The sequence below is a fragment of the Schistocerca piceifrons genome, chromosome 3 (genome assembly GCF_021461385.2).
Source record: "Schistocerca piceifrons isolate TAMUIC-IGC-003096 chromosome 3, iqSchPice1.1, whole genome shotgun sequence".
Taxonomy (NCBI): domain Eukaryota; kingdom Metazoa; phylum Arthropoda; class Insecta; order Orthoptera; family Acrididae; genus Schistocerca; species Schistocerca piceifrons.
The window spans coordinates 163,179,732-163,206,378 of record NC_060140.1 but is presented as its reverse complement, the minus strand read 5'-3'; the positions used below and the strand labels follow the sequence as shown (position 1 = coordinate 163,206,378).

At 40.8% G+C, this 26,647-nt stretch overlaps 1 protein-coding gene across 1 annotated transcript; it reads right to left on the bottom strand.

The window, feature by feature from the left end:
* Positions 1–14,134: 14,134 nt before the first annotated feature.
* LOC124788482 (RNA-binding protein 25-like) lies at positions 14,135–24,735 on the bottom strand. Its single transcript, XM_047255753.1, has 2 exons — positions 23,825–24,735; positions 14,135–14,150 (listed from the first exon to the last, which is right to left on the bottom strand). The coding sequence occupies exons 1-2, from the start codon at positions 24,733–24,735 to the stop codon at positions 14,135–14,137; spliced, it is 927 nt and encodes a 308-aa protein (XP_047111709.1).
* Positions 24,736–26,647: the final 1,912 nt, after the last annotated feature.

Genomic DNA, 26,647 nt, shown 5'->3' with positions numbered 1-26,647 from the left:
TACTGTCACATGCAATAATAGCAAAAAAAAAAATCAGTTTCACCGTTATATACATGAAATACAAAAATACGTGTGAAATATATAAAGGGGAAATGTCGTTACCGAAAATCTCAAATACTTCTTGTTGGTTGTTTTATGAGAAGGAGACCAGACAGCGAGGTCATCGGTCTCATCGGATTAGGGAAGGAAGTCGGCCGTGCCCTTTGAAAGGAACCATCCCGTCATTTGCCTGGAGCGATTTAGGGAAATCACGGAAAACCTAAATCAGGATGGCCGGACGCGGGATTGAATCGTCGTCCTTCCGAATGCGAGTCCAGTATCTAACCACTGCACCACCTCGCTCGGTCAAATGGTTCTTGAACGATTTACTACAGCCTTTTAAACGGTACTCTAATTAACTTTCGGACGCTCGTAGGCTGTATATTTTTGTAATTGATGTCATACATACATATATACGTGTAACACATAAAGGGAAAACGTAGTTACCACAAATTGCAAAAACTTCTGGACTGATCTACTTCGAACTTCTACACTATAACATACCAATGAACATAAGCATATAGACTGTACATTTTTGTAATAAACATAATATATATATATATATATATATATATATATATATATATATATATATACATACACAGGATGATTCACCTAACGTTACCGCTGGATGTATTTCGTAATCCACATCAAATACTGACGAACCGATTCCACAGACCGAACGTGAGGAGAGGGGCTAGTGTAATTGTTTAATACAAACCATACAAAAATGCGCGGAAGTATGTTTTTTAACACAAACCTACGTTTTTTTAAATGGAACCACGTTAGTTCTGTTAACACATCTGAACATATAAACAAATACGTAATCAGTGCCGTTTGTTGCATTGTAAAATGTTAAATACACTCCTGGAAATTGAAATAAGAACACCGTGAATTCATTGTCCCAGGAAGGGGAAACTTTATTGACACATTCCTGGGGTCAGATACATCACATGATCACACTGACAGAACCACAGGCACATAGACACAGGCAACAGAGCATGCACAATGTCGGCACTAGTACAGTGTATATCCACCTTTCCAAGCAATGCAGGCTGCTATTCTCCCATGGAGACGATCGTAGAGATGCTGGATGTAGTCCTGTGGAACGGCTTGCCATGCCATTTCCACCTGGCGCCTCAGTTGGACCAGCGTTCGTGCTGGACGTGCAGACCGCGTGAGACGACGCTTCATCCAGTCCCAAACATGCTCAATGGGGGACAGATCCGGAGATCTTGCTGGCCAGGGTAGTTGACTTACACCTTCTAGAGCACGTTGGGTGGCACGGGATACATGCGGACGTGCATTGTCCTGTTGGAACAGCAAGTTCCCTTGCCGGTCTAGGAATGGTAGAATGATGGGTTCGATGACGGTTTGGATGTACCGTGCACTATTCAGTGTCCCCTCGACGATCACCAGTGGTGTACGGCCAGTGTAGGAGATCGCTCCCCACACGATGATGCCGGGTGTTGGCCCTGTGTGCCTCGGTCGTATGCAGTCCTGATTGTGGCGCTCACTTGCACGGCGCCAAACACGCATACGACCATCATTGGCACCAAGGCAGAAGCGACTCTCATCGCTGAAGACGACACGTCTCCATTCGTCCCTCCATTCACGCCTGTCGCGACACCACTGGAGGCGGGCTGCACGATGTTGGGGCGTGAGCGGAAGACGGCCTAACGGTGTGCGGGACCGTAGCCCAGCTTCATGGAGACGGTTGCGAATGGTCCTTGCCGATACCCCAGGAGCAACAGTGTCCCTAATTTGCTGGGAAGTGGCGGTGCGGTCCCCTACGGCACTGCGTAGGATCCTACGGTCTTGGCGTGCATCCGTGCGTCGCTGCGGTCCGGTCCCAGGTCGACGGGCACGTGCACCTTCGGCCGACCACTGGCGACAACATCGATGTACTGTGGAGACCTCACGCCCCACGTGTTGAGCAATTCGGCGGTACGTCCACCCGGCCTCCCGCATGCCCACTATACGCCCTCGCTCAAAGTCCGTCAACTGCACATACGGTTCACGTCCACGCTGTCGTGGCATGCTACCAGTGTTAAAGACTGCGATGGAGCTCCGTATGCCACGGCAAACTGGCTGACACTGACGGCGGCGGTGCACAAATGCTGCGCAGCTAGCACCATTCGACGGCCAACACCGCGGTTCGTGGTGTGTCCGCTGTGCCGTGCGTGTGATCATTGCTTGTACAGCCCTCTCGCAGTGACCGGAGCAAGTATGGTGGGTCTGACACACCAGTGTCAATGTGTTCTTTTTTCCATTTCCAGGAGTGTACATCCGGAGATATTGTAACCTAAAGTTGACGCTTGAAACCTCCGACGTTCAGTTGCGTGTTGTAACAAACACGGGCCACGGTCAGCGAGCAGCGTCTGCAGGGACATGTTTACGATGACGACCGTGTTTACGAGTGTGGCTGTAGTGCACTGTTGTGGTTTGGTCTAGGTGTCGCAGTGTCCGCATGTAGCGCTTGCTGCTATTGTTATTCTGCATTCGTCTCCGCACAGGGACCAATTGTAGTACACCGTTTTACCAGACGTCTGTGATAGTGTAGTGTTGTAGGAACTGTGACCATGGTGTATTCGAACTCTGAAAAGGCGGAGATGATACTCATCTATGGCGAGTGTCGACGAAATGCAGCTGAAGCCTGCAGGGTTTATGCAGAACGGTACCCGGACAGAGTGCATCCAACGTGCCGCACATTGCAAAACATCTACCGCCAACTGTGTGCAACAGGTATGGTCGTAGCACGCAAACGGGTCCGTAACAGGCCCGTCACAGGAGAAGCGGGTGCAGTTGGTGTGTTAGCTGCTGTTGCCATGAACCCACACATGAGTACACGGGACATTGCGAGAGCCGGTGGACTGAGTCAAAGTAGTGTTATGCGCATACTGCATCGTCACCGCTTTCACCCGTTTCATGTGTCGCTACATCAGCAATTACATGGTGATGACTTTAATCATCGAGTGCAATTCTGTCAATGGGCATTAACAGAGAATGCGTTGCAGTTCTACCTGTTTACCGATGCGGGTTTCACAAGCCACGGGCCAGTGAATCTACGGAACATGCATTACTGGTCCGTTGACAATCCTCGCTGGCTCAGACAGGTAGAGCGACAGCGACCGTGGACTGTAAATGTATGGTGCGGAATCATTGGCGACCACCTCATTGGTCCTCACTTCATTCCAGGGGCCCAAACAGCTGCAACATACATCGCGTTTCTACAGAATGATCTGCCAACGTTGCTCGAAAATGTCCCACTGGAAACGCGTCGACGTATGTAGTATCAGCATGATGGTGCACCTGCACATTCCGCAATTAACACTAGGCTGACCCTTGACGGGATGTTCGACGGGCGTTTCATAGGACGTGGAGGACGTATAAATTGGCAAGCCGTTCTCCTGGTCTTACACCTCTGGACTTCTTTCTGTGGGGTACGTTAAAGGAGAATGTGTACCATGATATGCCTACAACCCCAGAGGATATGAAACAACGTATTGTGGCAGCCTGCAGCGACATTACACCAGATGTACGGCGGCGTGTACGACATTCATTACCCCAGAGATTGCAATTGTGTGCAGCAAATGATGGCCACCGCATTGAACATCTATTGGCCTGACATGTCGGGACACACTCTATTCCACTCCGTAATTGAAAACGGATACCACGTGTGTACGTGTACCTCACCCCTCATGGTAATGTACATGTGCGTCAGTGAAAAAGACCAATAAAAAGGTGTTAGCATGTGGACGTAATGTGCTGCTCCAGTCTCTTCTGTACCTAAGGTCCATCACCGTTCCCTTTGGATCCCTACGTAATTCGGTGCTCTCAGATACACACGATCGAACAGCGGAGGAGTGGTACTCAAGCATCATCTTTAGGTTACAATATTTCCGGATGTAATTAACATTTTACAATGCAACAAACGGCACTGATTACGTATTTGTTTATATGTTCAGATGTGCTAACAAAACTAACGAGGTTCCATTTAAGAAAACGTAGGTTTGTGTTAAAAAACATACTTCCGTGCAAGTTTTTATGGTTTGTATTAACCAATTACACTAGCCCCTCTCCTCACGTTCGGTCTGTGGAATCGATTAGTCAGTATTTGATGTGGTTTACGGAATATATCCAGCGGTAATGTTAGGTGACTCACACTGTATATATATAAAGTTGGAAGCATTATTAACACGTGTCTAGATATGTTCTTCACCGATTTACTTCCAATTTTTACACTATACTCTAATGAAAGTTCGTACGGTCATAGGCTAATTATTTTTAATATATTACTCACAGAAATACGTATGTAATATATGAAGTGGAAAATTTGTTACCGAAAATCTCGAAAAGATCTTGAATTACTTACTTCAAATTTTTGCACGATACGCTACTGAATGTTAATAATAATAATAATAATGACATGTGACTAGGGCCTCCCGTCGGGGAGACCGTTCGTCTGGTGCAAGTCTTTCGATTTGACGTCACTTCGGCAACTTGGGCGACGATGGGGATGAAATGATGAGGATTAGGACAACACCCAGTGAAATGGCTCTGAGCACTATGGGACTTAACATCTGAGGTCATCAGTCACCTAGAAATTAGAACTACTTAAACCTAACTAACCTAAGGACAATACACACATCCATGTCCGAGGCAGGATTCTGACCTGGGACCGTAGCGGTCGCGAAGTTCCAGACTGAAGCGCCTAGAACCGCTCGACCACAACGGCGTGCACAACACCCATTCCCTGAGCGGAGAAAATCTCCGACCCAGCCGGGAATCGAACCCGGGCCCTTAGGATTGACAGCCTGTCGCACTGACCACTCAGCTACCGGGAACGGACTATTGAATGTTGATATGGAAATGAACACATACACGCGGGAGAAGGAGATGTGCAGACTGAGGAGGAGGAGTAGGTTATGCGTAGAGGCATGAAGGGCGAGACGAGGGAGGTATACAGAGAAGGAGAGAGAGAGAGATAGAGAGGCCGGATAAGAAGATGGAGAAAGAGAGAGGATCACACGGAATATAGGATGTATGTGCAGGTACCAAACCCACTGACAAACTGCAAGGCACTGCCGGGTTCGCTAGTCGCTAACAAGAAAGAAATGCGTCAGGCTGGTGGCAGACTGTCATTTAACTCTATCACTATTTAGTGATCAGTCTGTGTCATACATTGATTTTCCGTCGTTATTCTCGATTGATTCAAATTTGTATGTCAAAATGAGTGATATAGATAACTGCAGATGTCAAGTCATGACTCTACAAAACACATCTGAGTGACTCGTAGTATTTAGTTTGCATGCAGTGGCGCGCTGGTGAGTTTAGCTGACTTGGCGAGCCATTTGGCTATGGCTGACTTGCTAGCCAGGGGCTAGTGTTGTTCTTCAGCATGTGCTACGACAGGTATTGTACAAGTGTAAATGTGGGAGGTTTCAAAAAGCGATATCTCGTAAGTGACTCGCTCTAGATTCCTACAACAAACACTACTGACATTCAGATTTTACCTTCTTTTAGTCAATATCAAAAGGCATTACCCCATTTGAAAACGGGTATGTTTGCACAACAATACACTTTCTAAGTATTATTACACTCTGTTTACTGACTAACAAAATACGATCCCCTGACAAGCAGTCCTTCCTGTGAAAACCACACATCAACAGCAATTACCTTTTCCGCAATATTTGCGATAAAAGCTTTAAGTCATCCGTCCCGTAGAGGCGACCAGTTGAATGACATCCTGGTGAAGTACGGTCTTCCGATGTTAATTAATGGGTGTGTGTTAAGATGTGGCGCTGAGACAAGCATGGATATAGGACACGATTGTTCCCGCTATCCCAAAACCACAGGATAATATTTGTTTATCACGAAGCTGCTTGACAACTTTCATAGCCAGGGAAGTGCCAAGATATTTTCTTGGTCGATTGTGGTACTAGTACCTAAGGTGACACAAGCGAATTAAAGTAATTTCATACTGAATAGCACTTGGGAAGAAAAATTAACAATATGCTAATTTTAAAATGTTTACCTTACCCATCTGGGACACTGCCTACAGTGGGTAGCTTAGCTGTCAGTATCGGCATGCGAGGTGATCATGATCTCGGCAACATGTGTCCTACACATTTGGTGGCGGTGTCATATAACAGAACGAAACAATCATAAATTTCACTGGAGATACGAGGAAAATTTTTCCCGTAGGTATCGCTTTTCTCTGCGATTCTCTAAAATTAATGCACGAACGTGAATAAATGACGAGTGGTGGCAATGCTTTGTAGTCATTACAGGCACCTCATTGACACTTTGGTGGGTAGTAATAGTTTGTCCTTCTTTCTTTCTAGACCTCATCACAGTGGAGGAATCGCTCCTAATTGTGCTTATGATACCGATGCATTTACTCAAAAGGAGATGTATGATCGCAATGTCAAGTAGCTAACGCTAATTTGGTGGCGGTGTCATATAACAGAACGAAACAATCATAAATTTCACTGGAGATACGAGGAAAATTTTTCCCGTAGGTATCGCTTTTCTCTGCGATTCTCTAAAATTAATGCACGAACGTGAATAAATGACGAGTGGTGGCAATGCTTTGTAGTCATTACAGGCACCTCATTGACACTTTGGTGGGTAGTAATAGTTTGTCCTTCTTTCTTTCTAGAGCTCATCACAGTGGAGGAATCGCTCCTAATTGTGCTTATGATACCGATGCATTTACTCAAAAGGAGATGTATGATCGCAATGTCAAGTAGCTAACGCTAATTTTACAATTTTCTCGCACTTGCATTTTGATCTGTTCTCTCACTTTCTACGGTTGGTCACACTATAAAGTACGACAGGCTAACTTTACTTTCGGTGCCCCTACGTCGTGCTTCAGTACTATACCTAAACAAACCAATGCCCAGTTTATGTCTTTTTCTTATGTATGGGTTGAATACTGCAGTTAAACGCGGAAGCACCAAAGAAACTGGTATAGGCGTGAGTATTCGAATAGAGAGATATGTAAATAGGTGCAGTTGTTAGATCGGTTACTGCTGTTACAATGGCAGGTTATCGTGATTTACGTCAGTTTCAACGTGGTGTTAAAGTCGTCACACGAGCGATGGGACACAGCGTCTTCGAGACGGGGATAAAGTGAAGATTTTCCCGTACGGCCATTTCGCGACTGTACCGTGACTATCAGGAATCCGGTAAAACATTAAATCTCCGACATCGCTGCGGCCGGAAACAGATCCTGCAAGAACGGGACCAACGACGACTTCAGAGAGTAATCGTTCAACGTAAAAGAAGTGCAAACGAAGGCAAATTGCTGCAAATTTCAATGCTAGGTCATCAAGTGTCAGCTTTCGGAGCCGAAGGTCCACTCGTGTATCGTTGATGACTGCACCACACAAAAGTGTCCCCTCTCCTGGGCGCTTCAACACCGACATTGGACTGTTGAGTGGAAAGATGTTGCCTGGTGGGACGAGTCTCGTTTCAAACTGTATCGATCGGATGGACTTGTACGGATATGGAGACAACCTCATGAATACATGTACCCTGCACGTGAGCAGCGGACTGATCAAGTCTGTAATGGTGTGGGGCATGTGCCGTCAGCTTTCGTATTTTGTACAGTACATAGTACACTTACTTAGAATGACTACCACCAATCACAGATGTCCGCCTAATTGCATGGCCTGTATTTGATACTAACTGAATTCATCTCTTATCCTGTGCAAGTCTGCTTCTTATATCATCCGGGGTCAGTCTACCACATTTTATTTTCCTTCCAAGATGATAGAATATTACTCGTTCACTTCGTCTTCTACGTTGTCCACTTTTATTATGTTACGTTTATCGCTAACCTCATTTGTGCCGAAAACTCATTCCTATCATCTTTCTTCCATCTTCTCTCAAAAACATAGCTGATTCGGCCGCCGACTTTCCGAGGAACAACAGAAGATTTGTGGAGTATCTGAAAATGCTGAAGAAGCAATAAACATTATCTGCAAAGCAATGAACACTTCAAAATAGCGCTTTAGAAGCAAGCTTCAGGGTAGCCTATAAACTTATTAAACGCAACAAGCCATTTTCGGATGAAAATTTTGGTAAGCAGTGTATAGTAGTGTGTCCTGATGTTAGAAGCAAATTTGGAAGCATGTAGCCAGCGGTTGTGGCCGAGCGGTTCTAGGCTCTACAGTCTGGAACCGCGCGAACGCTACGTTTGCAGGTTCGAATCCCGCCTCGAGCATGGATGTGCGTGATGTCCTTAGGATAGTTAGGTTTAAGTTGTTCTAAGTTCTAGGGGACTGATGACCTTAGACGTTACGTCCCACAGTGCTCAGAGCCACTTGAACCATTTTTGAAAGCATGTAATTGTTATGGTGGATTATATTGCAACGCATTGACTTTGATTAGTGACGAACGCAAATAAGAGCTGAAAACTGTGGGGAAAGATTTTGTTTGGTTTTCTTGTTAATGGATGTCAGCATAGATAACGAAGACACTGCACAGTTATTCACCTTTATCCGTGAAATTAATGAAAATTTCGTCATCACAGAGGAATTAATTGACCTATTATCAATTTGAAACAGTACCACTTGTCAGGAGTTGTTTGAGTGTCTGTGAATTGTGTAGAGATACGTGGCTTTACCTGCAACAAAACTGAAAGCATTCTAACAGGTGGGGCCAAAGCTTGCAGTGGGAAAAATGTCGATATGGTAAAATTTAAAAAAAAAGTGACATGCTCAAGATACGTTCAGCGATATCGTGACATTTCAATACATTTTACATCAGGAGAGCCTTTCCAAAGTTGCATTTCACTTAGCACGTGGCAGATATTGTTGTTGGTGTTGTGAACACAGTGCAAGGGCATTGCACCATCGTCCGTTCATATCTCTTTTTGAGAATGTGGAGGCACAGGAAATTACCACAACAGTATAAGGTGGTTGAGCTTGAGAAGAGTGTTAAAGTGTGGACAGTGCAGAATGAAGTCCAGTCTGGACAGTGCAGAATGAAGTCCTTTTGTTTCAGGACACGAAGGAGATATTCCATCACTACGTTAGAAAAATTGTGTGGAGTGGAGATATGAGCTGATGTTTGCAGCTGATAAGTTTGAGAAATTGGATTGACTGAGCATGACACGGCAGGAAAAGGGGTTGTTTGTACGTGAAATTTGCGTGTATGTAAAAAGGAAAAAAAGATCCGTTTGCAAGGTAAGTGGGTGACGGCAAGGAAATTACAGAACGCCTGAAATCGTTTCTGCTAACACTAGAGATCGTCAGTAGAGTGTGGAGGAAGAGTTTGAAAGAAGGTTTCAGGACTTAAAGAAAATTTTGTTTCAGTTCAGTCTGCTATCTTATCCCATCAGAGATGAGACGGACACAGCGTCTGAGGGGCTTCAGCTTGTATGTATTGATATGCAATGAGATCACAGTGTGAACGAAATGTTAGACGCTGTGATATTAGTTGACTTTTACAAATCTTTGTCAGCCGAAAAATTTACAACTATGAAGAAATTTGCTGCGAGAATGTTGTCCTTATATGGCTCAATAAATATCTGTGTTCAAAGCTGCTCTTGCTTGAAGATCAACAAGGGTAAAGAACGATGCTCTTTGATGATATTCGACAGACATTAACTTGCAGGCTGCAACGAGAATCTCAGCAAGCAATCCCACCCCGGATTTAAAAAAAAATGTACAAAAGTGTGATAGGATTGTAAGGTGTCAGGCAAATCCAACACCTTCCATGAAAACCCTGAGATGATAAGCAAATCCGGCAGTATGTCACATAGCTCCAAATAAATCGTGACATTAAAGTAACCAAAGTAATACGATCAACGAATGAGCAAATGGAATATCACAGACTAACACAAGAACGCCTAAATGCATGTCATACCTTCCCACCGTGAAACAGATGCAGTTCCGAGGGAAGAAACGAGAACAGAAGCCGAGAGCAGAACCGTGTTAAGCTAGAAGGCCCTACGATAAGGGACAGGCACCCACATCGCCTACCGACCACCAGGAACACACCCCAGCCCATGTTAAAAAATAGATCTCACGATAAAACTTGCAACTGGTGTGGCCCTGTTAGTGTTATCGTAAGATCTATACTGTTCTTCTGGAGGGCTCTATCATTTAACATGGGCTGGGGGGTGGTCCTGGCGGTTGGCTGGAGACGTGGGTGTACGTCCCTTATCGTAGGGCCTTATAGCTTAACACGGTTCTGCTCTCGGCATCTGTTCTCGTTTCTACCCTCTGAACTGCGTCTGTTTCATAGTGGGAAGGTATGACATGCATTTAGGCATTCTTATGTAAGTCTGTGGTATTCCATTTGCTCACTCGTTAATCGTATTACTTTAGTTAATTTAATGTCACGATTTATTCGGAGATATGTGACATACTGCTGGATTTGCTTATCATGTCAGGGTTTTCATGGAAGGTGTCGAATTTGCCTGACACCTTACATATCACCACCCTTCGAACTTAATTTTTGCACTGAAGTTAGGCAATGATTGAATCGTTGTCTAAGTCAGTCAAAAATTATTCCTTTATCTAAATTTTGTTGCCTACTGTTCAGTCACATTATTCTGCTTCCATGCTAGTTTGTATTACTAATTTATATTTTTATATTCTTCCACATTATTCTCAAAAATATGTTTATATTGACAAGAGAAGAATATTTGTATGCTATTATTTTTATAAGTTTTTAATTTTTTTTCTTTATTTAAGTGTGAAGTTTGTTTTTTATTAAGTTTGTTATCGAAAGTGAGGAGTCTTTCACATCGATTTTCTTAGATATATTTTTTTTTTTTATAAATGTAGTAATTAAGTAAAATTTATTCCTAACACATTTTCTAAATATTGTGTACAAGTAAAATGTTTTTGTTTCTAGACACTCATTTCAACATGGTTACACTAACAAATAAGAATTATTTCCAAGAATTGCTTTGACAAAGAAATATATGTACACAAGTATTGAGATATCATCCTAACAAATGGTACAAATAGTACCAAGTGTTGCTTCTACCTTCTTTAGTAATATTGTTGAAAATATTTTACAACTCACTGACAACGAAGATATACCTCTGTCGTTATTTACATTTTTCTTATCTCCTTTCTCGTTCAAGGGGTGAATGAGAGCCACTTTCCAGTCTTCTGGTATCTTTTCAGTTTCCTGTATTTCTTCAAACATGAGATGAAAGTTCGTGATAACTTTTGGTTGAGAGCATTAATAAGTTCAACTGTGATAGAGTCATCTCCACTGGTGTTGTAGTCTCGGGATAATTATTGCCTTTTCTAATTTCTTCAGCTGTAGGCAGTCTGCATTCGGCTTCTGTATTTTCATGGAGATCTGTAACTTCTAGTTCACAGTTTGGTTCTTCACAGTTCAATAATTTTGGGAGTACTTTGTCAGTATTTCAGAATTCTGGCTGTCGCTTAGGCCCACATTACCATTTTTTCTGTGAAGCAAATACTTGGAGCATTACATGTCTTTTAAACATGTGATACAAATTCTAGGAGGTTTTTTTTTTCTATGTCAAGAAGTTGTGATTTCTCAAATGATCATGAAACTTCCTGGCAGATTAAAACTGTGTGCCCAATATCAGCGCACACTCCGCTGCAGAGTGAAAATCTCATTCTCAAAAGATCGTTTAGCACTCTTCATCATTGTTGCTTTTTCTGTCCTTTGTTTTCTAATTTAATCAAGGTGTTCAGGTTTCCCAGCACTGCTTTGTTCTTTCTGTAACTGCTTCTTCACAGATATCATTCCACCAGACTTTCTTCTTTATTTTCATTGATCCAAGTACATTTTTCGCTGCCCTCTTGATTTCGTCCGATTTTTCTTCATATTTCCCTGATTTAGTTACTTTAATTTCTTCCTGAAAATTTTTATTACCCTTTTTGTTATGTTGAGCCTGTCTGTATCATATTTAATTATGTTTTGCTGTCTCTTTTGGTTTCTATTGGGGAGCAGTTTCAGTTCAATTTTAGTCAGGTAACGATCAGAAACAAATTCTCTGTTTCTTGCTACTTCTACATTCATCATTTCTTTAAAATTGCGTTTAGAAATAGCCACATGATCTAACTGGAACTCCTATACCCTTGGATTTGGAGAGATCCATATTTTGCCTTTCTTAATTTTTTGAAGAAAGTTCACCTCGATTTCTCTGAAATGTTCTACAAAGACTGATTAGTCTTGTGCCATTGTTGTTTGTTCTTTTATGGGCTGGATAATATCCTACTACTTTTCGAAACGATTTTTCCCTCCCTACCTGTGCATTAAAATCCCCCATTAGTAAAACAACGTTTGATTTAGGAATTTTTGATATTTCTTCTTCTAAAAGTTCCCACAATGTTTCTACTTAACTCGGTTTCTTCTTATTTGCATCATTGATTGGAGCATGATAATTAACAATGGTGGACTGATTATTTTTTCATTTAACTATGAGAAGAGGTAGTCTTTCTGTACTGGATTTAAGTTCTGTAATGTCACTTACTAAATTTTTGTGAACATGGAAAGCCGTACCAAGTATTGGCATGACATTCGTGATTTTTATTGCTGTTTTACTCTTAAACGTGTAACATTTTCATCCAAAAATCTAGTTTCTTGAACAATCGTGATTTTTATTGCTGTTTTACTCTTAAACGTGTAACATTTTCATCCAAAAATCTAGTTTCTTGAACTGTTAAAACTTGTATTTCATGCTTAACTAAGAGAATTTCAAGTTTTGTATTCCAATTTTAGTAATGAGTTTACGTTCAAGAATTTTCCTTTGAACTTTGGGTTTGGGAGCATACTAAGGATCATCCGACTCATCGCTAATGCAGATGTTGGGACTCCCCTGAACACTAAGTCCCGATTCACTGCATAAAGCAATGGTGGATTCCTCTTTCCTGGGGTAGCGCTTTCTTGTAGGGCACTTTACATTCGGCAATTGAAATTGTATGTTGTACATAGTAGCAAATAAATTCCAAGGTAAAATCGGATTGTTGGTCCGAAATGATTATTTCTTCATGCTTTTCTCCATTAGGTTATTCTGCTCTCTCAGCCTTTGGGAGTTAGGATTCATCTTCGGCCTTTGATACTGTTGAACGGGCTTCACCTGTAACCTTAGGCAGGGACCCTCACAGGGTGCTACTGCCCGGAACCAGATGGACCCTGTTTTTTTTTACTAATTTACAATTTTTTATTATTTGTCGACTTCAGTTTGAAGACTATTGACTTGAACTGGTATGGGTGTTAATGGTTCGATTTTAGCTTTCACAGCATTGATCTCTTTTTTAAAATGAGTAGTAATAGCTTTATCGCGATAGACCAATACCTGATTTATTCTGTGAACAATCTCCTTACCTCTCTCTACGAAAATACTGTTTATCTGTTCCATAAATTTATTTTCACACTCCTGGTCCCTTAGCTCCCTTCGCTCCTGTTCCTGTCTTTCTATAACCCTTTCTTGCTGCTGCTTGATAGGGAACCTTTCAAAGAGTGACGATAGCATATCCTGTAGTGGCACAGCTAGAGGATTGCTAACTGCTGCCCCTTGCCCAGTAGAAATATCATCATTAATTTTTAACTGTTTGACTGCAGGAATGTTTGCTTGCTTTGACAACTCCCCAGTTTCACTTTCGCTTGGGACATCAGTTATTGGATTGCCATAATCAACTATTAGTTTTTCTAGTAATTGCACAGAAGTGTGGGTAGATTGATCTACTTGAGATTCTGATGCCATTTCTGCATCAGCCTGCTCATTCGGTTTTATCTGCTTCTTTGGCCTAACCATTTCATCACTAATCTTCCACAATATGTAGAGATATCACTGACAAAGACGAGATAGACACAAAATAATCCTATATCTAACACGTATACATAGATAACAAACAGTAACTAATATGCTTCAAAAGTGTGCACAAAATTTTACCAAATAACTATACTTGAAAGAAGTAATACAAATATACTACTATTTATTGCTGCAGTTACTGTTGCTAATTATTACGTGCGCACGTGGTTTTTTTTCTTTTTTTTAAATCCCCATTACATGGATATCTGTTCCTACCTCAGTCAGCCGTAGCTCAGCGATGCAACAAAGAACAATACAATCATTAATATTTTGTCATGGTGCACTGTACCTGTAAGAAATCACAATACTCAATAATTAAATAAATAAATGTGCATTGGTGGCCCCACGCTGGGCGCCAGTATGGCGGAACAGGTTTATAGTATTTCGTGACTTTCATTACTTATAAATGATATTTCAGGTAGATAAAAAAATATAAAACCAGTTATCTATTCGTAGCGTAACAATTCGTTTGATCTCAAATCTCAAAAATGATTATCCCGGCTAATATTTGTCACTCCGCTAAAGCTTGACGTTGTGTAGAAATGTTGTCTGTAAAGTCGTGTGAGTGGGACTAAATTGCACATCATTTACTAGATTTTACACAACTGTTACTTAAGATGGAAGCACCTTTTTCTCTTTAGTCACAAAATACTACCCGCACACAACACTGGCGTATGTCTCCTATTAAAATATTTCATGTAAATCGTCCGAAATAATTAGACTTCCTACATCAGCAAATAAGAAATTGATATTACGTAACGTGGTGTGAGCACTATTTTTAAAGATTCAATCTGAATGGAATTCTGTCTTTTAAAGTAGATTCGGAACCACCTGCGCACATTTATTTCCATTCATTTATCTCTAACAACATTTATGTTTGTTAAAATTCTCGATTCAAAACTGCCGCGGAGATAGTTTTGCTAAGACGGTGGCAGACAAAGATAGTCAATTTGACTGTTGTTATTCTCGATTCCTTTTATATCAAGTGAATATATTTAAATAAAATTCCTTAAACCTTTAGCTTTCTATTCTTTACCATTTAAAACTACTGACCAATACTTTTAAATGAAATTACTTCATATTTTTATACCAGTTACTAGTAAACTCCGTTGTGAGTTACTAGCGCTAATTATGGCGCTCCTAATTTCGGAGTTGAAAATTAACACTTAAAAACATTAATTAGATTGGATTACAATTGAAATAAATACAAATCCACGTCTAGGCAATAGCGACTCTATGTTACAAATAATAATTAACCATATCGTTACAGGTTTTCTCTTTACAGACCTCACACGTCTCACGTACGAACAGTTCATCGGTTAGCACGGGAATAACAACTGAAACACAATTATCACGTTTAACGAAGCAGCTCGTGGTCTTACGGTAGCTTTCTCGCTTCCCGCGCAAGGGGTCCCGAGTTCGTTTCCCGGCGGGGCCAGGGATTTTCTCTGCCTCGTGATGGCTGGGTGTTGTGTGTCTTTCATCATCATTTCATCCCCATCGACACGCAAGTCGCCGAAGTGGCGTCAACTCGAAAGACTTGCACCAGGCGAACGGTCTACCCGACGGGAGGCCCTAGCCGCACGGCATTTCCATTTCCACATATAACGAAAAAAGACTATAACTGCCGTTGTCCATTAATGTAATTCTCTGATAACAGTTTTAATTCACACTGGAATTAAATTATTACAAAATAATGTAATAATTATCGTCATTTTTATACGATAGAGTCTTTTTATAGTATCGATAATATTTCTACATCTACATCTACATTTATACTCCGCAAGCCACCCAACGGTGTGTGGTGGAGGGCACTTTACGTGCCACTGTCATTACCTCCCTTTCCTGTTCCAGTCGCGTATGGTTCGCGGGAAGAACGACTGTCTGAAAGCCTCCGTGCGCGCCCTAATCTCTTTAATTTTACATTCATGATCTCCTCGCGAGGTATAAGTAGGGGGAAGCAATATATTCGATACCTCATCCAGAAACGCACCCTCTCGAAACCTGGCGAGCAAGCTACACCGCGATGCAGAGCGCCTCTCTTGCAGAGTCTGCCACTTGAGTTTATTAAACATCTCCGTAACGCTATCACGGTTACCAAATAACCCTGTGACGAAACGTGCCGCTCTTCTTTGGATCTTCTCTATCTCCTCCGTCAACCCGATCTGGTACGGATCCCACACTTTTAACGAAATCGGTCGTAATGAATGGGATTGATTTGAAATTTCGTTAAAGAAGAATAATAAAATTTATCTGTTGTTTTTAAGTTAATTTTCTTTCGTGCGAACTTTGTTGTAGAACCACTCTCTTATTTTCGTGTGGTAATAAAAAATTTTTACTTACTTAATTATTACGTACATTTAAAAGAAAAAATAATATTTACGTGAACTCATATGAACTGGTTAAGAATATTAGGTTGAGAATTGGGTCCTTTAAATCATTCGGCCTTGGCATACACTTTCCTGATGCAGTGGATTTTTTGTTAAATATTTTTACTGAATTTTATCCCGGCACTAGCCATAGAACACAAGATTACCTCTATTAGCAGAAAATGTTTTAATTATTGCCAAGCCGACATTTATCACTGATCAAACCTACTTCATTACACATTTAAGATATTTTGAAAGAACCAAACTGTTTAAATTTCAATGTTAACTAACATTAGCTATCCGCCTACGAATGCACAAACGTATAATTAATTCAATTTTATCAGCCACAGGATCACTGAAAAAGAAGAACAATTTCTTAATTCACCATTGATTTTTATGCATCTGTTCCCGATTTACGGGTTTGCTATTGTTGGTCGCGGCACAGCCCAGCAACACCGCTAAAAAATGCTGAAAAATTCTTAAAGAAATTTTATAGATGACGTGGGCAAGCTAATTTACATAAATAATTCACACTTTTGATAAACTCTAATATATTTAGATCAAACAACAATACAACTCACATTAATTCGTAACGCATCGTCTAATGGCGGCTAAGTCCAGACAGAGACAAAAGAAGTCTACCCATTCGTAAAAAACTCTTTCACAGTGTCCTACCGCAATGACTTCTGAACAGAGAAGACCAAAGAATACATAATGCATTGTGCTTAAATAGTATTGCTGACTATTAACATTTCTTTGCAAATTGACGATATTATTCTCTTCTGGCAACATATCTCTGCTATCGCAAATACTGACACATTTTACAATCACATAATAAATACAGAAAAAATTCCTATCCTAAATACAGACAAATATTACAACAAAAAATATAAGGAGAATAACAAATGTCTTTTACACCACATTCAGTAATATTTTTGTTCAATAATTACGATATATACAACTTGCCCAGAGCGGCGTATATGGTACAAATAAACTCTTTTTTTTTTTTTTTTAATAACGTGAGTTTGCCAGGGAACGTTACATTGCCCCCTGGCAGCATTTGGCAAAGAGTTTTTACACTTTGACACAATGGTGCCAGTAACGTTCTTTACACTTGTATATTTTACGGAATGGCTCTTTTATTTAGTCCCAGGGTTATATAAGTTCATGGCTCCCCCATTTGGGCGTAGGCAAACAGGAAACCTGGGCAAAACTGTGCCGGAGCCCAGCCATCCCAGTTGGTTCATGGTCATTTGAATTAAATGCAGTTATTCATTTGAATTAAATTCAGTTCGTCACAAACGGTTACACAATTACACAATATCACAGTCACATACAGTTCGACTGAAGTTTTTTTGTGTGTGATACTATCATTCGTGTGATACACTACAAGGTCACTTGTCCTACGTAGTAAATGTTCAATGTTTATCGAAATGAAGTCATTGACATGTTATTCAGTTTATGTGAACATAAAAAAAAATCAATAATGCTGTATTTGGTGAGCGGTGCGGAGTGATTGTTGAGCGGCGCTCGGCGCGGCGCGCTGACTCCGTGTAGGTCACCGCCCCCGGCGTTGACAGCTACGGCGCGGAGGGGCGTGGCTGTCTGTCTGGTCTGCTACGGGCTGCTGCGGCCGCTGCATAGCTGATGTAGCCGGATGCGCGTTGGATATCCGCTCGCCCGTGCGACGTTTTCTTGCAGTGCTCCAGGAAACATGCAACAAGTTCAGAAACAGTGTACTATCCTTATAGGCATTTTTCCTGCTGTGGGAAAGAACGCACACAGTTAGTGGCAGTTATTACTCAGTAGGCCTTCACTAGTCTGGTTTGCACAATGTTTCGTTGTCACAGTAACACGTTTTATGGGCATACAATATTTTTCACCATGTCATGACTTGTCATTAGTCACACGCAAGTTTTCACCTTAGGACAAAATGTATCTTCGTAGTCAATGCGCTTTCCTAGCGTCCCTTGACACACAAAGAGTTAAAGTTTGACACTAGCTTGATCCACCGTCCGTTATCGGTTCACTGTTCGTGTCGTGCTAGTTCCTTGTCCACTTGCACACACGGCGATGATACAGTTTTTTATCACTTATACACAACTATTCTGTGACGTATTGCTGCAGGTTTAACAGTCACTGTCTGTCTCTGCCGCACAATACTGCACTTTTGTTTAAGTTCCTTTATTTCTATTTACAATGTCCGCTGTGCAATTATTTTTTTTTTTTTTTTTTTTGTAATAGCACATTCGTAACTCTTTACCAAGGTGTGATATTTGCGTACATGGTAACAAAATATTAAAATTTGGTATTAGTTTGCCCAAAAGTCATCTATATTCGTGTTCGAGTAGATTTTATTTGTGCATTCCAGCCGGATTCAGGCATATTGTTCAATAACTCCTTTGAACTCATGTCACACTTTACTATCAACGTCCTACGTAACTACAGTGTAGTCTCTGTAGGCAAAAATTGACTTGGACTGTATCTGCCTAGCTCTTTTTTACTGTTTGAATCTGCACATGCTTCAATTGAAGCTTCTTTGTGCGTAACTTTGCATTACATAAATTTGCAACAAGTTTGCCTCCCGTGGTGCCCTCGGGTCACTACTGGGTGCATTATTTTCTCTAATAACATTGGTTAGATAATAAAGTTCTCAGGGCCTCATATTATTGATATTATTCTGGGTTCGAATCTGTCAATCTGACAGCTACACATATATACATACATACACATAATAGAGAAGATTGTGCCAAGAAATATTTCAAATTTGGGCACATAGAAAATTATGTAGTACACTAACTAATCATTACTAAAATGTTCTTTTTGATTGAACTCTGTCACAGCTTAACACTACAAATAATTGCACTAATCAGATTATCTGTGCAAACATTTAGAGCATGTTCTAGATAACACAAATTAAAAGAGTACATAACACAAATATCCATACACATGAGAAAGTCAATCATATTCTTATAACTAAACACTTCTACACTAGTACATTATCTCCTAAGATCACACATCATTAATGTTCATTATTTACAAAAGAATGGTGTCCACATAGGACTATTAGTCTTTTACTGTAGGAATGCTTTTACATCCTTACGCGGATACAGTCCCCGTACTCTCCCTGAGTGGGGATCTGCTAAGAGATAGCTACACTCATGTGGCACACTTACTACTCTAAAAGGTCCATTGTACACCAATTGCCACTTGCTATTCTGTTTCAAGGATGCCGAGGACTTAGGATGATTGCGTAAGAGTACCAAGTCCCCAACACTAAATTTTTAGTTATTCGTCACATGTCGATTATATTTTTCTTTCCTTTTCTGAGCGCACCTGGTAAGGTTGCACCCTGCTTTTCTTATCTTCTCTTCCTTAGGCTCAGGAATGACTGGGACCTTAGGCAAAGGTGCCAGCCACTCATTCAAAACTCTATTATTATTCATTATAATCTCGTTTGGTGGATACCCCGTAGAAGCATGCGGGGTTGCGTTGTGAACTTCTACAAACTTAGGTATCAGATCTGGCCATCTTGTGTGTTTATATGCAATGTATAACCTGAAAAATTTATTTAACTCTCCAAATGTTCTCTCTACTAAACTTGCTTGTGGGTGAAAACGGGAAATTAGTATATGCTTTATATCTTGTTCATGTAAATAGTTTTTCCAGGTATGGCCTGTAAAATAGGAAGCATTATCCGATATTATCGCTTCAGGCTTACCCACTTGTGTAAAATATTCCTTCCCTAACCATTTAACTATTCCACGAGCAGTGGCTGATTTAAGGCAGTATATTTTTAAATATTTAGAGAAAAGGTCATACACCGCTAAAATGTACTTCAATCCACCCCTGGCTCGTGGGTAGGATCCTGCTATGTCTATAGATACTAACTGAAGTGGTCGATGAGGCACTATAGGATGCAGTTCAAACCTTGTGGACTTATTTTGAAACTTAGCTTTTTGGCACAGAGGACAAGTCCTGATAATGGTGCGAGTCTGCTGGCTTATCCCCTTAAAATAACAGAATTTGGACAAAATCCTTATTGTCTTGCCTATCCCAGCGTGACCCCATGCTAAATGCGTGTGCCACACTACAGCTGGGATAGCCTGTTGTGGTATACACACGACTCCATGGTCATTTGACACACCTGTTTTATAATACAGAATATTATCTACTATTTTGAAATTCTGAACACTTTTAAGATTGGTTCCTTCTTTAATTTTACTAATGATATCTCGCCAAATCGGATCAGTTTCCTGCAATATGGACATATTTTTACACATATGTAAAAAGTCCCTCCTATGTACCTTATCTTGTACTAATAGTATTCGATATTCCTCCGATTGTCCCAAAATATTTGACATTGAGGATTGCCCTAGTGGAAGCCTCGACAAGGCGTCTGCTACAACATTATCTTGTCCTTTAAGGTACATGATTTTAATTTTATATTCCTGTAATGCTAACCTCCATCTTAGCAAGCGGGTATGGTATAATTTGCAAGTCATTAAATAGCTCAAAGCCTGGTGGTCACTGAATACTTTGACTTCTTTACCATAGATGTAATAGTTAAATTTCTTTACCGCCCAAACCACTGCAAGAGCCTCTAATTCGGTAGCGGAATATGCTCTCTCGCAGCTGTTTAGTGTGCGGCTGGCAAATCCGATTACATTGATTGTTGTGGGGTCGTTGCTCCTGTCCCACTGAAATAAACACGCGCCCAGACCGTATGAACACGAATCTGTCGCTATACAAAAATCTTTTGTCATGTCTGGGTGTCGCAGTATGTTGGCGTTCACCAAGGCATTTTTGATAGCGTCAAATGCGCGTTGACATTCTTCTGTCCACACCCAGTGCGCATTTTTACGCAACAGGCTCAATAAAGATTCGTTATTCATTAATTGGTTTGGAACAAACCGTCTAAAAAAAGATGCTAGACCTATAAATGCTTTGAGCTGTTTCTTAGTTCTCGGACTAGGAAACCCACGAATTACATCAAGTTTTTTGCTGTCAGGCTTGATGCTTTGTGGTGTTATTATGTGACCTAGAAATTTAATCTGATTACGTCCAAATTTGGATTTATCAAGATTCGCTGTTACTCCCGCTTGCTTAAACCTTTCTAAGACTTTACTCAGTAGTTCTACGTGCTCCTCCCAGGTGGCAGTGGCAATCACTAGATCGTCTACATACACTGTTACCCTTTGCAGCAAATCCGGACCTAAAACCGCGTCGAGGGCTGTTATAAAAACTCCTGCACTTACATTTAGGCCGAAAGGTAGTACCCTAAATTGGTAGCTCCTTCCCCCAAATATAAATGCAGTATATTTCCTCGACTCGGGTGTGAGCAGGATTTGCCAGAAAGAACTTCTCATATCAATAGATGTCAAATATTGCACTCCATGAAATTTTTGAATTTGCTCATCAAGATTTTCCGGATGAGTCCTAACAGGTACAATAATTTCATTTATGCCTCTCGCATCTAGTACTAACCGTACCTGTCCGTCCGCTTTTGCTACCGCCACCAAAGGACTACTATAAGGGGACAAAGACGGTTCTATTATTCCCCACTCGATCAGTTTTCTTATTTCTTTAGCTACTATTTCCTTCTTGGACCAAGGAATGGAGTATGAGGCTCGACAGTAAGTTTTGTGAGGCTTTACCTCGATATTGTACTGATATCCCTTAACAATTCCTGGTCGTTCTGAAAATACATCTGCATAATTAGATAATAACTGTACCAAATCCTGCTGTTGCATAGAGTTCAAATTTTCGGACTGTGATACTTTGTTCACAAGTGCGTCCACATTTGCTTTTAATTGATCATCTTGTACGTCAAGATAATAGAGATTCTGACCTAGACAATGATTGTCTAAATGTAGTATCCACTGATTCCTACACCTTATGTTAATAGCGTTACAATTAGGTACAGGTACCTCTTCAGATCTGAGCATGGACAATTCTATTCTCCTACCAGCATTCATCAAGCTTAATTTTCCCCGAGAAAGGTCGATTATTGCGTCCCTTTCTCTTAAAAAACTACCCCCAAAATGCAGGCTACCTTTAAACCCTTTACTACCAGGAATGAGCACGCTATGGCTTCATCCCCTACATACATCTCTACCCGCACTTGGAGTTTAATTATTTGTCGCTGTGCACTTATGGCTCCAGTGACTTTACAATTATTCACGGGAAAAGTCAGCATACGCCTTTCCTTCCCCAGTACTTTGAATAAGTCCATACTCATAACACTGACAGTAGCACCTGTATCTACGACCGCTTGCACATCAATATTATTAATTTTGATCTCTATTATCGCTTGTACTTTGTCTTTGTGCTCCTTTATGCACGTGGATGGTTCAGTTATTAATTCATTTCCCATCTGTACCCCGTCATTATACCTAAGGATACAGATTTTGTTCGGTGTTTTGTTCTGTGTCGGGCTGCTCTCACTCCAAACCTCAGCCGACGATGGAGAGCGTATCTCGGCTGCATCTAGTTTGTTGAATTATTGCTAGTGGATGGGCGTGGCTGCTCTGTGTCACTGACCTCCACTATGTGCACGTTGTGTTGCGTCGGCCGCCACGGTTGCGCAATTGGCGCATTTTGTGGTGGCGGTCGGTTATTGTCATACCTATCACTGTTTTGCCGGTCCGGACTGGGCCTCTGGTTCTGCGGCCAAGTTCGGTTTGCATGATTATAAGTATTAGTGTTGCTCGGCCCCCTGGCATTTTTCCATCTATTATTGCTTGGTGGGCCTGTCTCATACCGGTCATCGGACCTCCTTTTCCGGTCATTATTCACCGGCGGACTATTGCCGTTCCGGTGTCTACCTCTATTTCCGTTTTGTGCATACTCCTGTCTCCTATTATTACCTCCGCCGTTTCCATTACTTGGTGGAGGCGTGTTATTTCTACCATTTCTATAACCATTTCCGTTACTTCTAGCCTGTTCAGAGGCTGCCTTAACGTCCTCCTGAATCAGGTCAATTGAGTCCAGAACAGACAAGAAATGTTCCATATCATTTTCAGGCACGTGTATAAGTTTTTCCTTTACATGTATCGGCAAGTGTGATTTCAAAAGCCTGATCAAATCCCGGGATGAAATCTGTTCGTCCCAGTAACGGGTCTTATTAATGTACTTCTCGAAATATTTTCGCAAATTGCCTAGTCGTGGAGAATACGGCTCTGGATTATATACCTCCTTCCGTAATCTCTCCTGGATACATGTTGACCAATATTTGGCCAAGAATGCTTTTTCAAATTGCTCATATGTATCACAACTGTCAGCTGCTTCGGTTGCCCATAATGCAGCATCTCCTTGTATGTAAGACATAACGAACTGTATTTTCTGGGTATGACTCCAAACGCTAGGCAAAATGTTTCTAAATCCCTTGATAAACACTACAGGGTGAACAGATTTCTTCTCCGTTGTAAAGATCTGAAACTGTCGGTTCCTAATCAAGCTTTCTTCAATCACTACTTTGGAATGACATTTATTTGTTTCGCTTACATTGGTTGCCTGTTCTGTCTCGCAGTCGCAATTTTTTACTGCAGTATTTATATGCCTATCATTGTTGGACCTGGCTGGCGTGACATACGCCCGTGCCTCGTCATAGCGCAAGCTAAGCTCCATCTCGGCAAGACGACGGTCCACACTCCGCTGCCACAGCGGAATGTCTTTGTGCACTATCCTTTTTAGATCTTGCACATCCGCACTTGAGCCCACATCTCTGGCCTCAATTGCGGCGTGCACTTTCTGATCTATTTCTTTTATGACTTCATTTTCTACTTTGAGCACTTGTTCGATCCCTTTGTTCTCAATTACTTGAGTTGTGTCAATTTCTAGTTGTTCGACCCTATTAGTCAGGACACTGATTTCCTCTACTATATTGGCGTTAGCCACTTGAACACTATCTACTCTTTCGCTTAATTCTTGCACCGTTTTGGGTATGGTTTCATATTTTTGTTTCAAACTAACAATCTCACTTTGCATAACTTCTAAAGTTTGCATCAACTGCAAGTCCCTCTCATGCAGGCGTCGGTCACGCTCTGCTTGTTTAGCATCACGTTCTCTATCGCGCTCTGCTTGTTTGGCAAATTCAGCTACCAATCTCTGGTCACGCTCTGCTTGTTCAGCATCACGTTCTCTATCGCGTTCTGCTTGTTTAGCATCACGTTCTCTATCGCGTTCTGCTTGTTTAGCATCACGTTCTCTATCACGCTCTGCTTGCACACGTACAAATTCAGCTTGGAAATTGAGCATGCGCTCGAACATAACTCTTAATGATTGCACTTCTGACACCTCACCACTCTCTGGTCCGTGTCCAGTGCTTGCGGATGGCACAGTATTTCCGCTATCAACTGAATCACTGGGTGGCAATGGCAACATTTCTTGTCCTTCTGCCCCCAGATTCTCACATTGTACTTCCTGAACTACGTCACTAACATTACTTTGTGTCCCACTTTCCAACTCGGTATCACTACTTACTGACTGTTGCTCATTATCCATGTTGATATCTTTCTGACTACGCAATCTAACCATAGTAAACAAAAGAAATAAAATCTGAACTAAATATCCTAACACTCAGGTTTCACTGACATAATCACACAAGAAATGGACATTAACTAATACACACTTACTATATACTACAATGACTAACTACCTAAATGTCCTGTTATTTTAAAACAAAGTACTAACAACAAGCACACCACTAATGATCCGAGAACACTGCACTGAGGCTACTATACTACCCACAGGACAACTACACTGTAGCTTTACCTTTTGGTGATCTATCTTGGGTGCAGCTGCCCCCTGATATTGTGGTAGGTAATTAATTTTTCGAAATATTGAGCTCTCTTCTTCAGCTTGCCTCTGGGTACAGAGTGTTCTCATGCAAAAAATCATACACAGGTATTACCACACAATATTGGTTATGCAATACATACAATACATAGAAAAATTATTAAATGTTCTGCAACAAAGTTCGACTATATTAATTCCCTAGTTATCTCACGGGTATTTAGTGGCCACTGCATATTCGAGCCCCACGTTGGGCGCCAATTTAACGAAATCGGTCGTAATGAATGGGATTGATTTGAAATTTCGTTAAAGAAGAATAATAAAATTTATCTGTTGTTTTTAAGTTAATTTTCTTTCGTGCGAACTTTGTTGTAGAACCACTCTCTTATTTTCGTGTGGTAATAAAAAATTTTTACTTACTTAATTATTACGTACATTTAAAAGAAAAAATAATATTTACGTGAACTCATATGAACTGGTTAAGAATATTAGGTTGAGAATTGGGTCCTTTAAATCATTCGGCCTTGGCATACACTTTCCTGATGCAGTGGATTTTTTGTTAAATATTTTTACTGAATTTTATCCCGGCACTAGCCATAGAACACAAGATTACCTCTATTAGCAGAAAATGTTTTAATTATTGCCAAGCCGACATTTATCACTGATCAAACCTACTTCATTACACATTTAAGATATTTTGAAAGAACCAAACTGTTTAAATTTCAATGTTAACTAACATTAGCTATCCGCCTACGAATGCACAAACGTATAATTAATTCAAATTTTATCAGCCACAGGATCACTGAAAAAGAAGAACAATTTCTTAATTCACCATTGATTTTTATGCATCTGTTCCCGATTTACGGGTTTGCTATTGTTGGTCGCGGCACAGCCCAGCAACACCGCTAAAAAATGCTGAAAAATTCTTAAAGAAATTTTATAGATGACGTGGGCAAGCTAATTTACATAAATAATTCACACTTTTGATAAACTCTAATATATTTAGATCAAACAACAATACAACTCACATTAATTCGTAACGCATCGTCTAATGGCGGCTAAGTCCAGACAGAGACAAAAGAAGTCTACCCATTCGTAAAAAACTCTTTCACAGTGTCCTACCGCAATGACTTCTGAACAGAGAAGACCAAAGAATACATAATGCATTGTGCTTAAATAGTATTGCTGACTATTAACATTTCTTTGCAAATTGACGATATTATTCTCTTCTGGCAACATATCTCTGCTATCGCAAATACTGACACATTTTACAATCACATAATAAATACAGAAAAAATTCCTATCCTAAATACAGACAAATATTACAACAAAAAATATAAGGAGAATAACAAATGTCTTTTACACCACATTCAGTAATATTTTTGTTCAATAATTACGATATATACAACTTGCCCAGAGCGGCGTATATGGTACAAATAAACTCTTTTTTTTTTTTTTTAATAACGTGAGTTTGCCAGGGAACGTTACACACTGACGAGCAATACTCAAGTATAGGTCAACGAGTGTTTTGTAAGCCACCTCCTTTGTTGATGGACTACATTTTCTAAGGGCTCTCCCAATGAATCTCAACCTGGTACCCGCCTTACCAACAATTAATTTT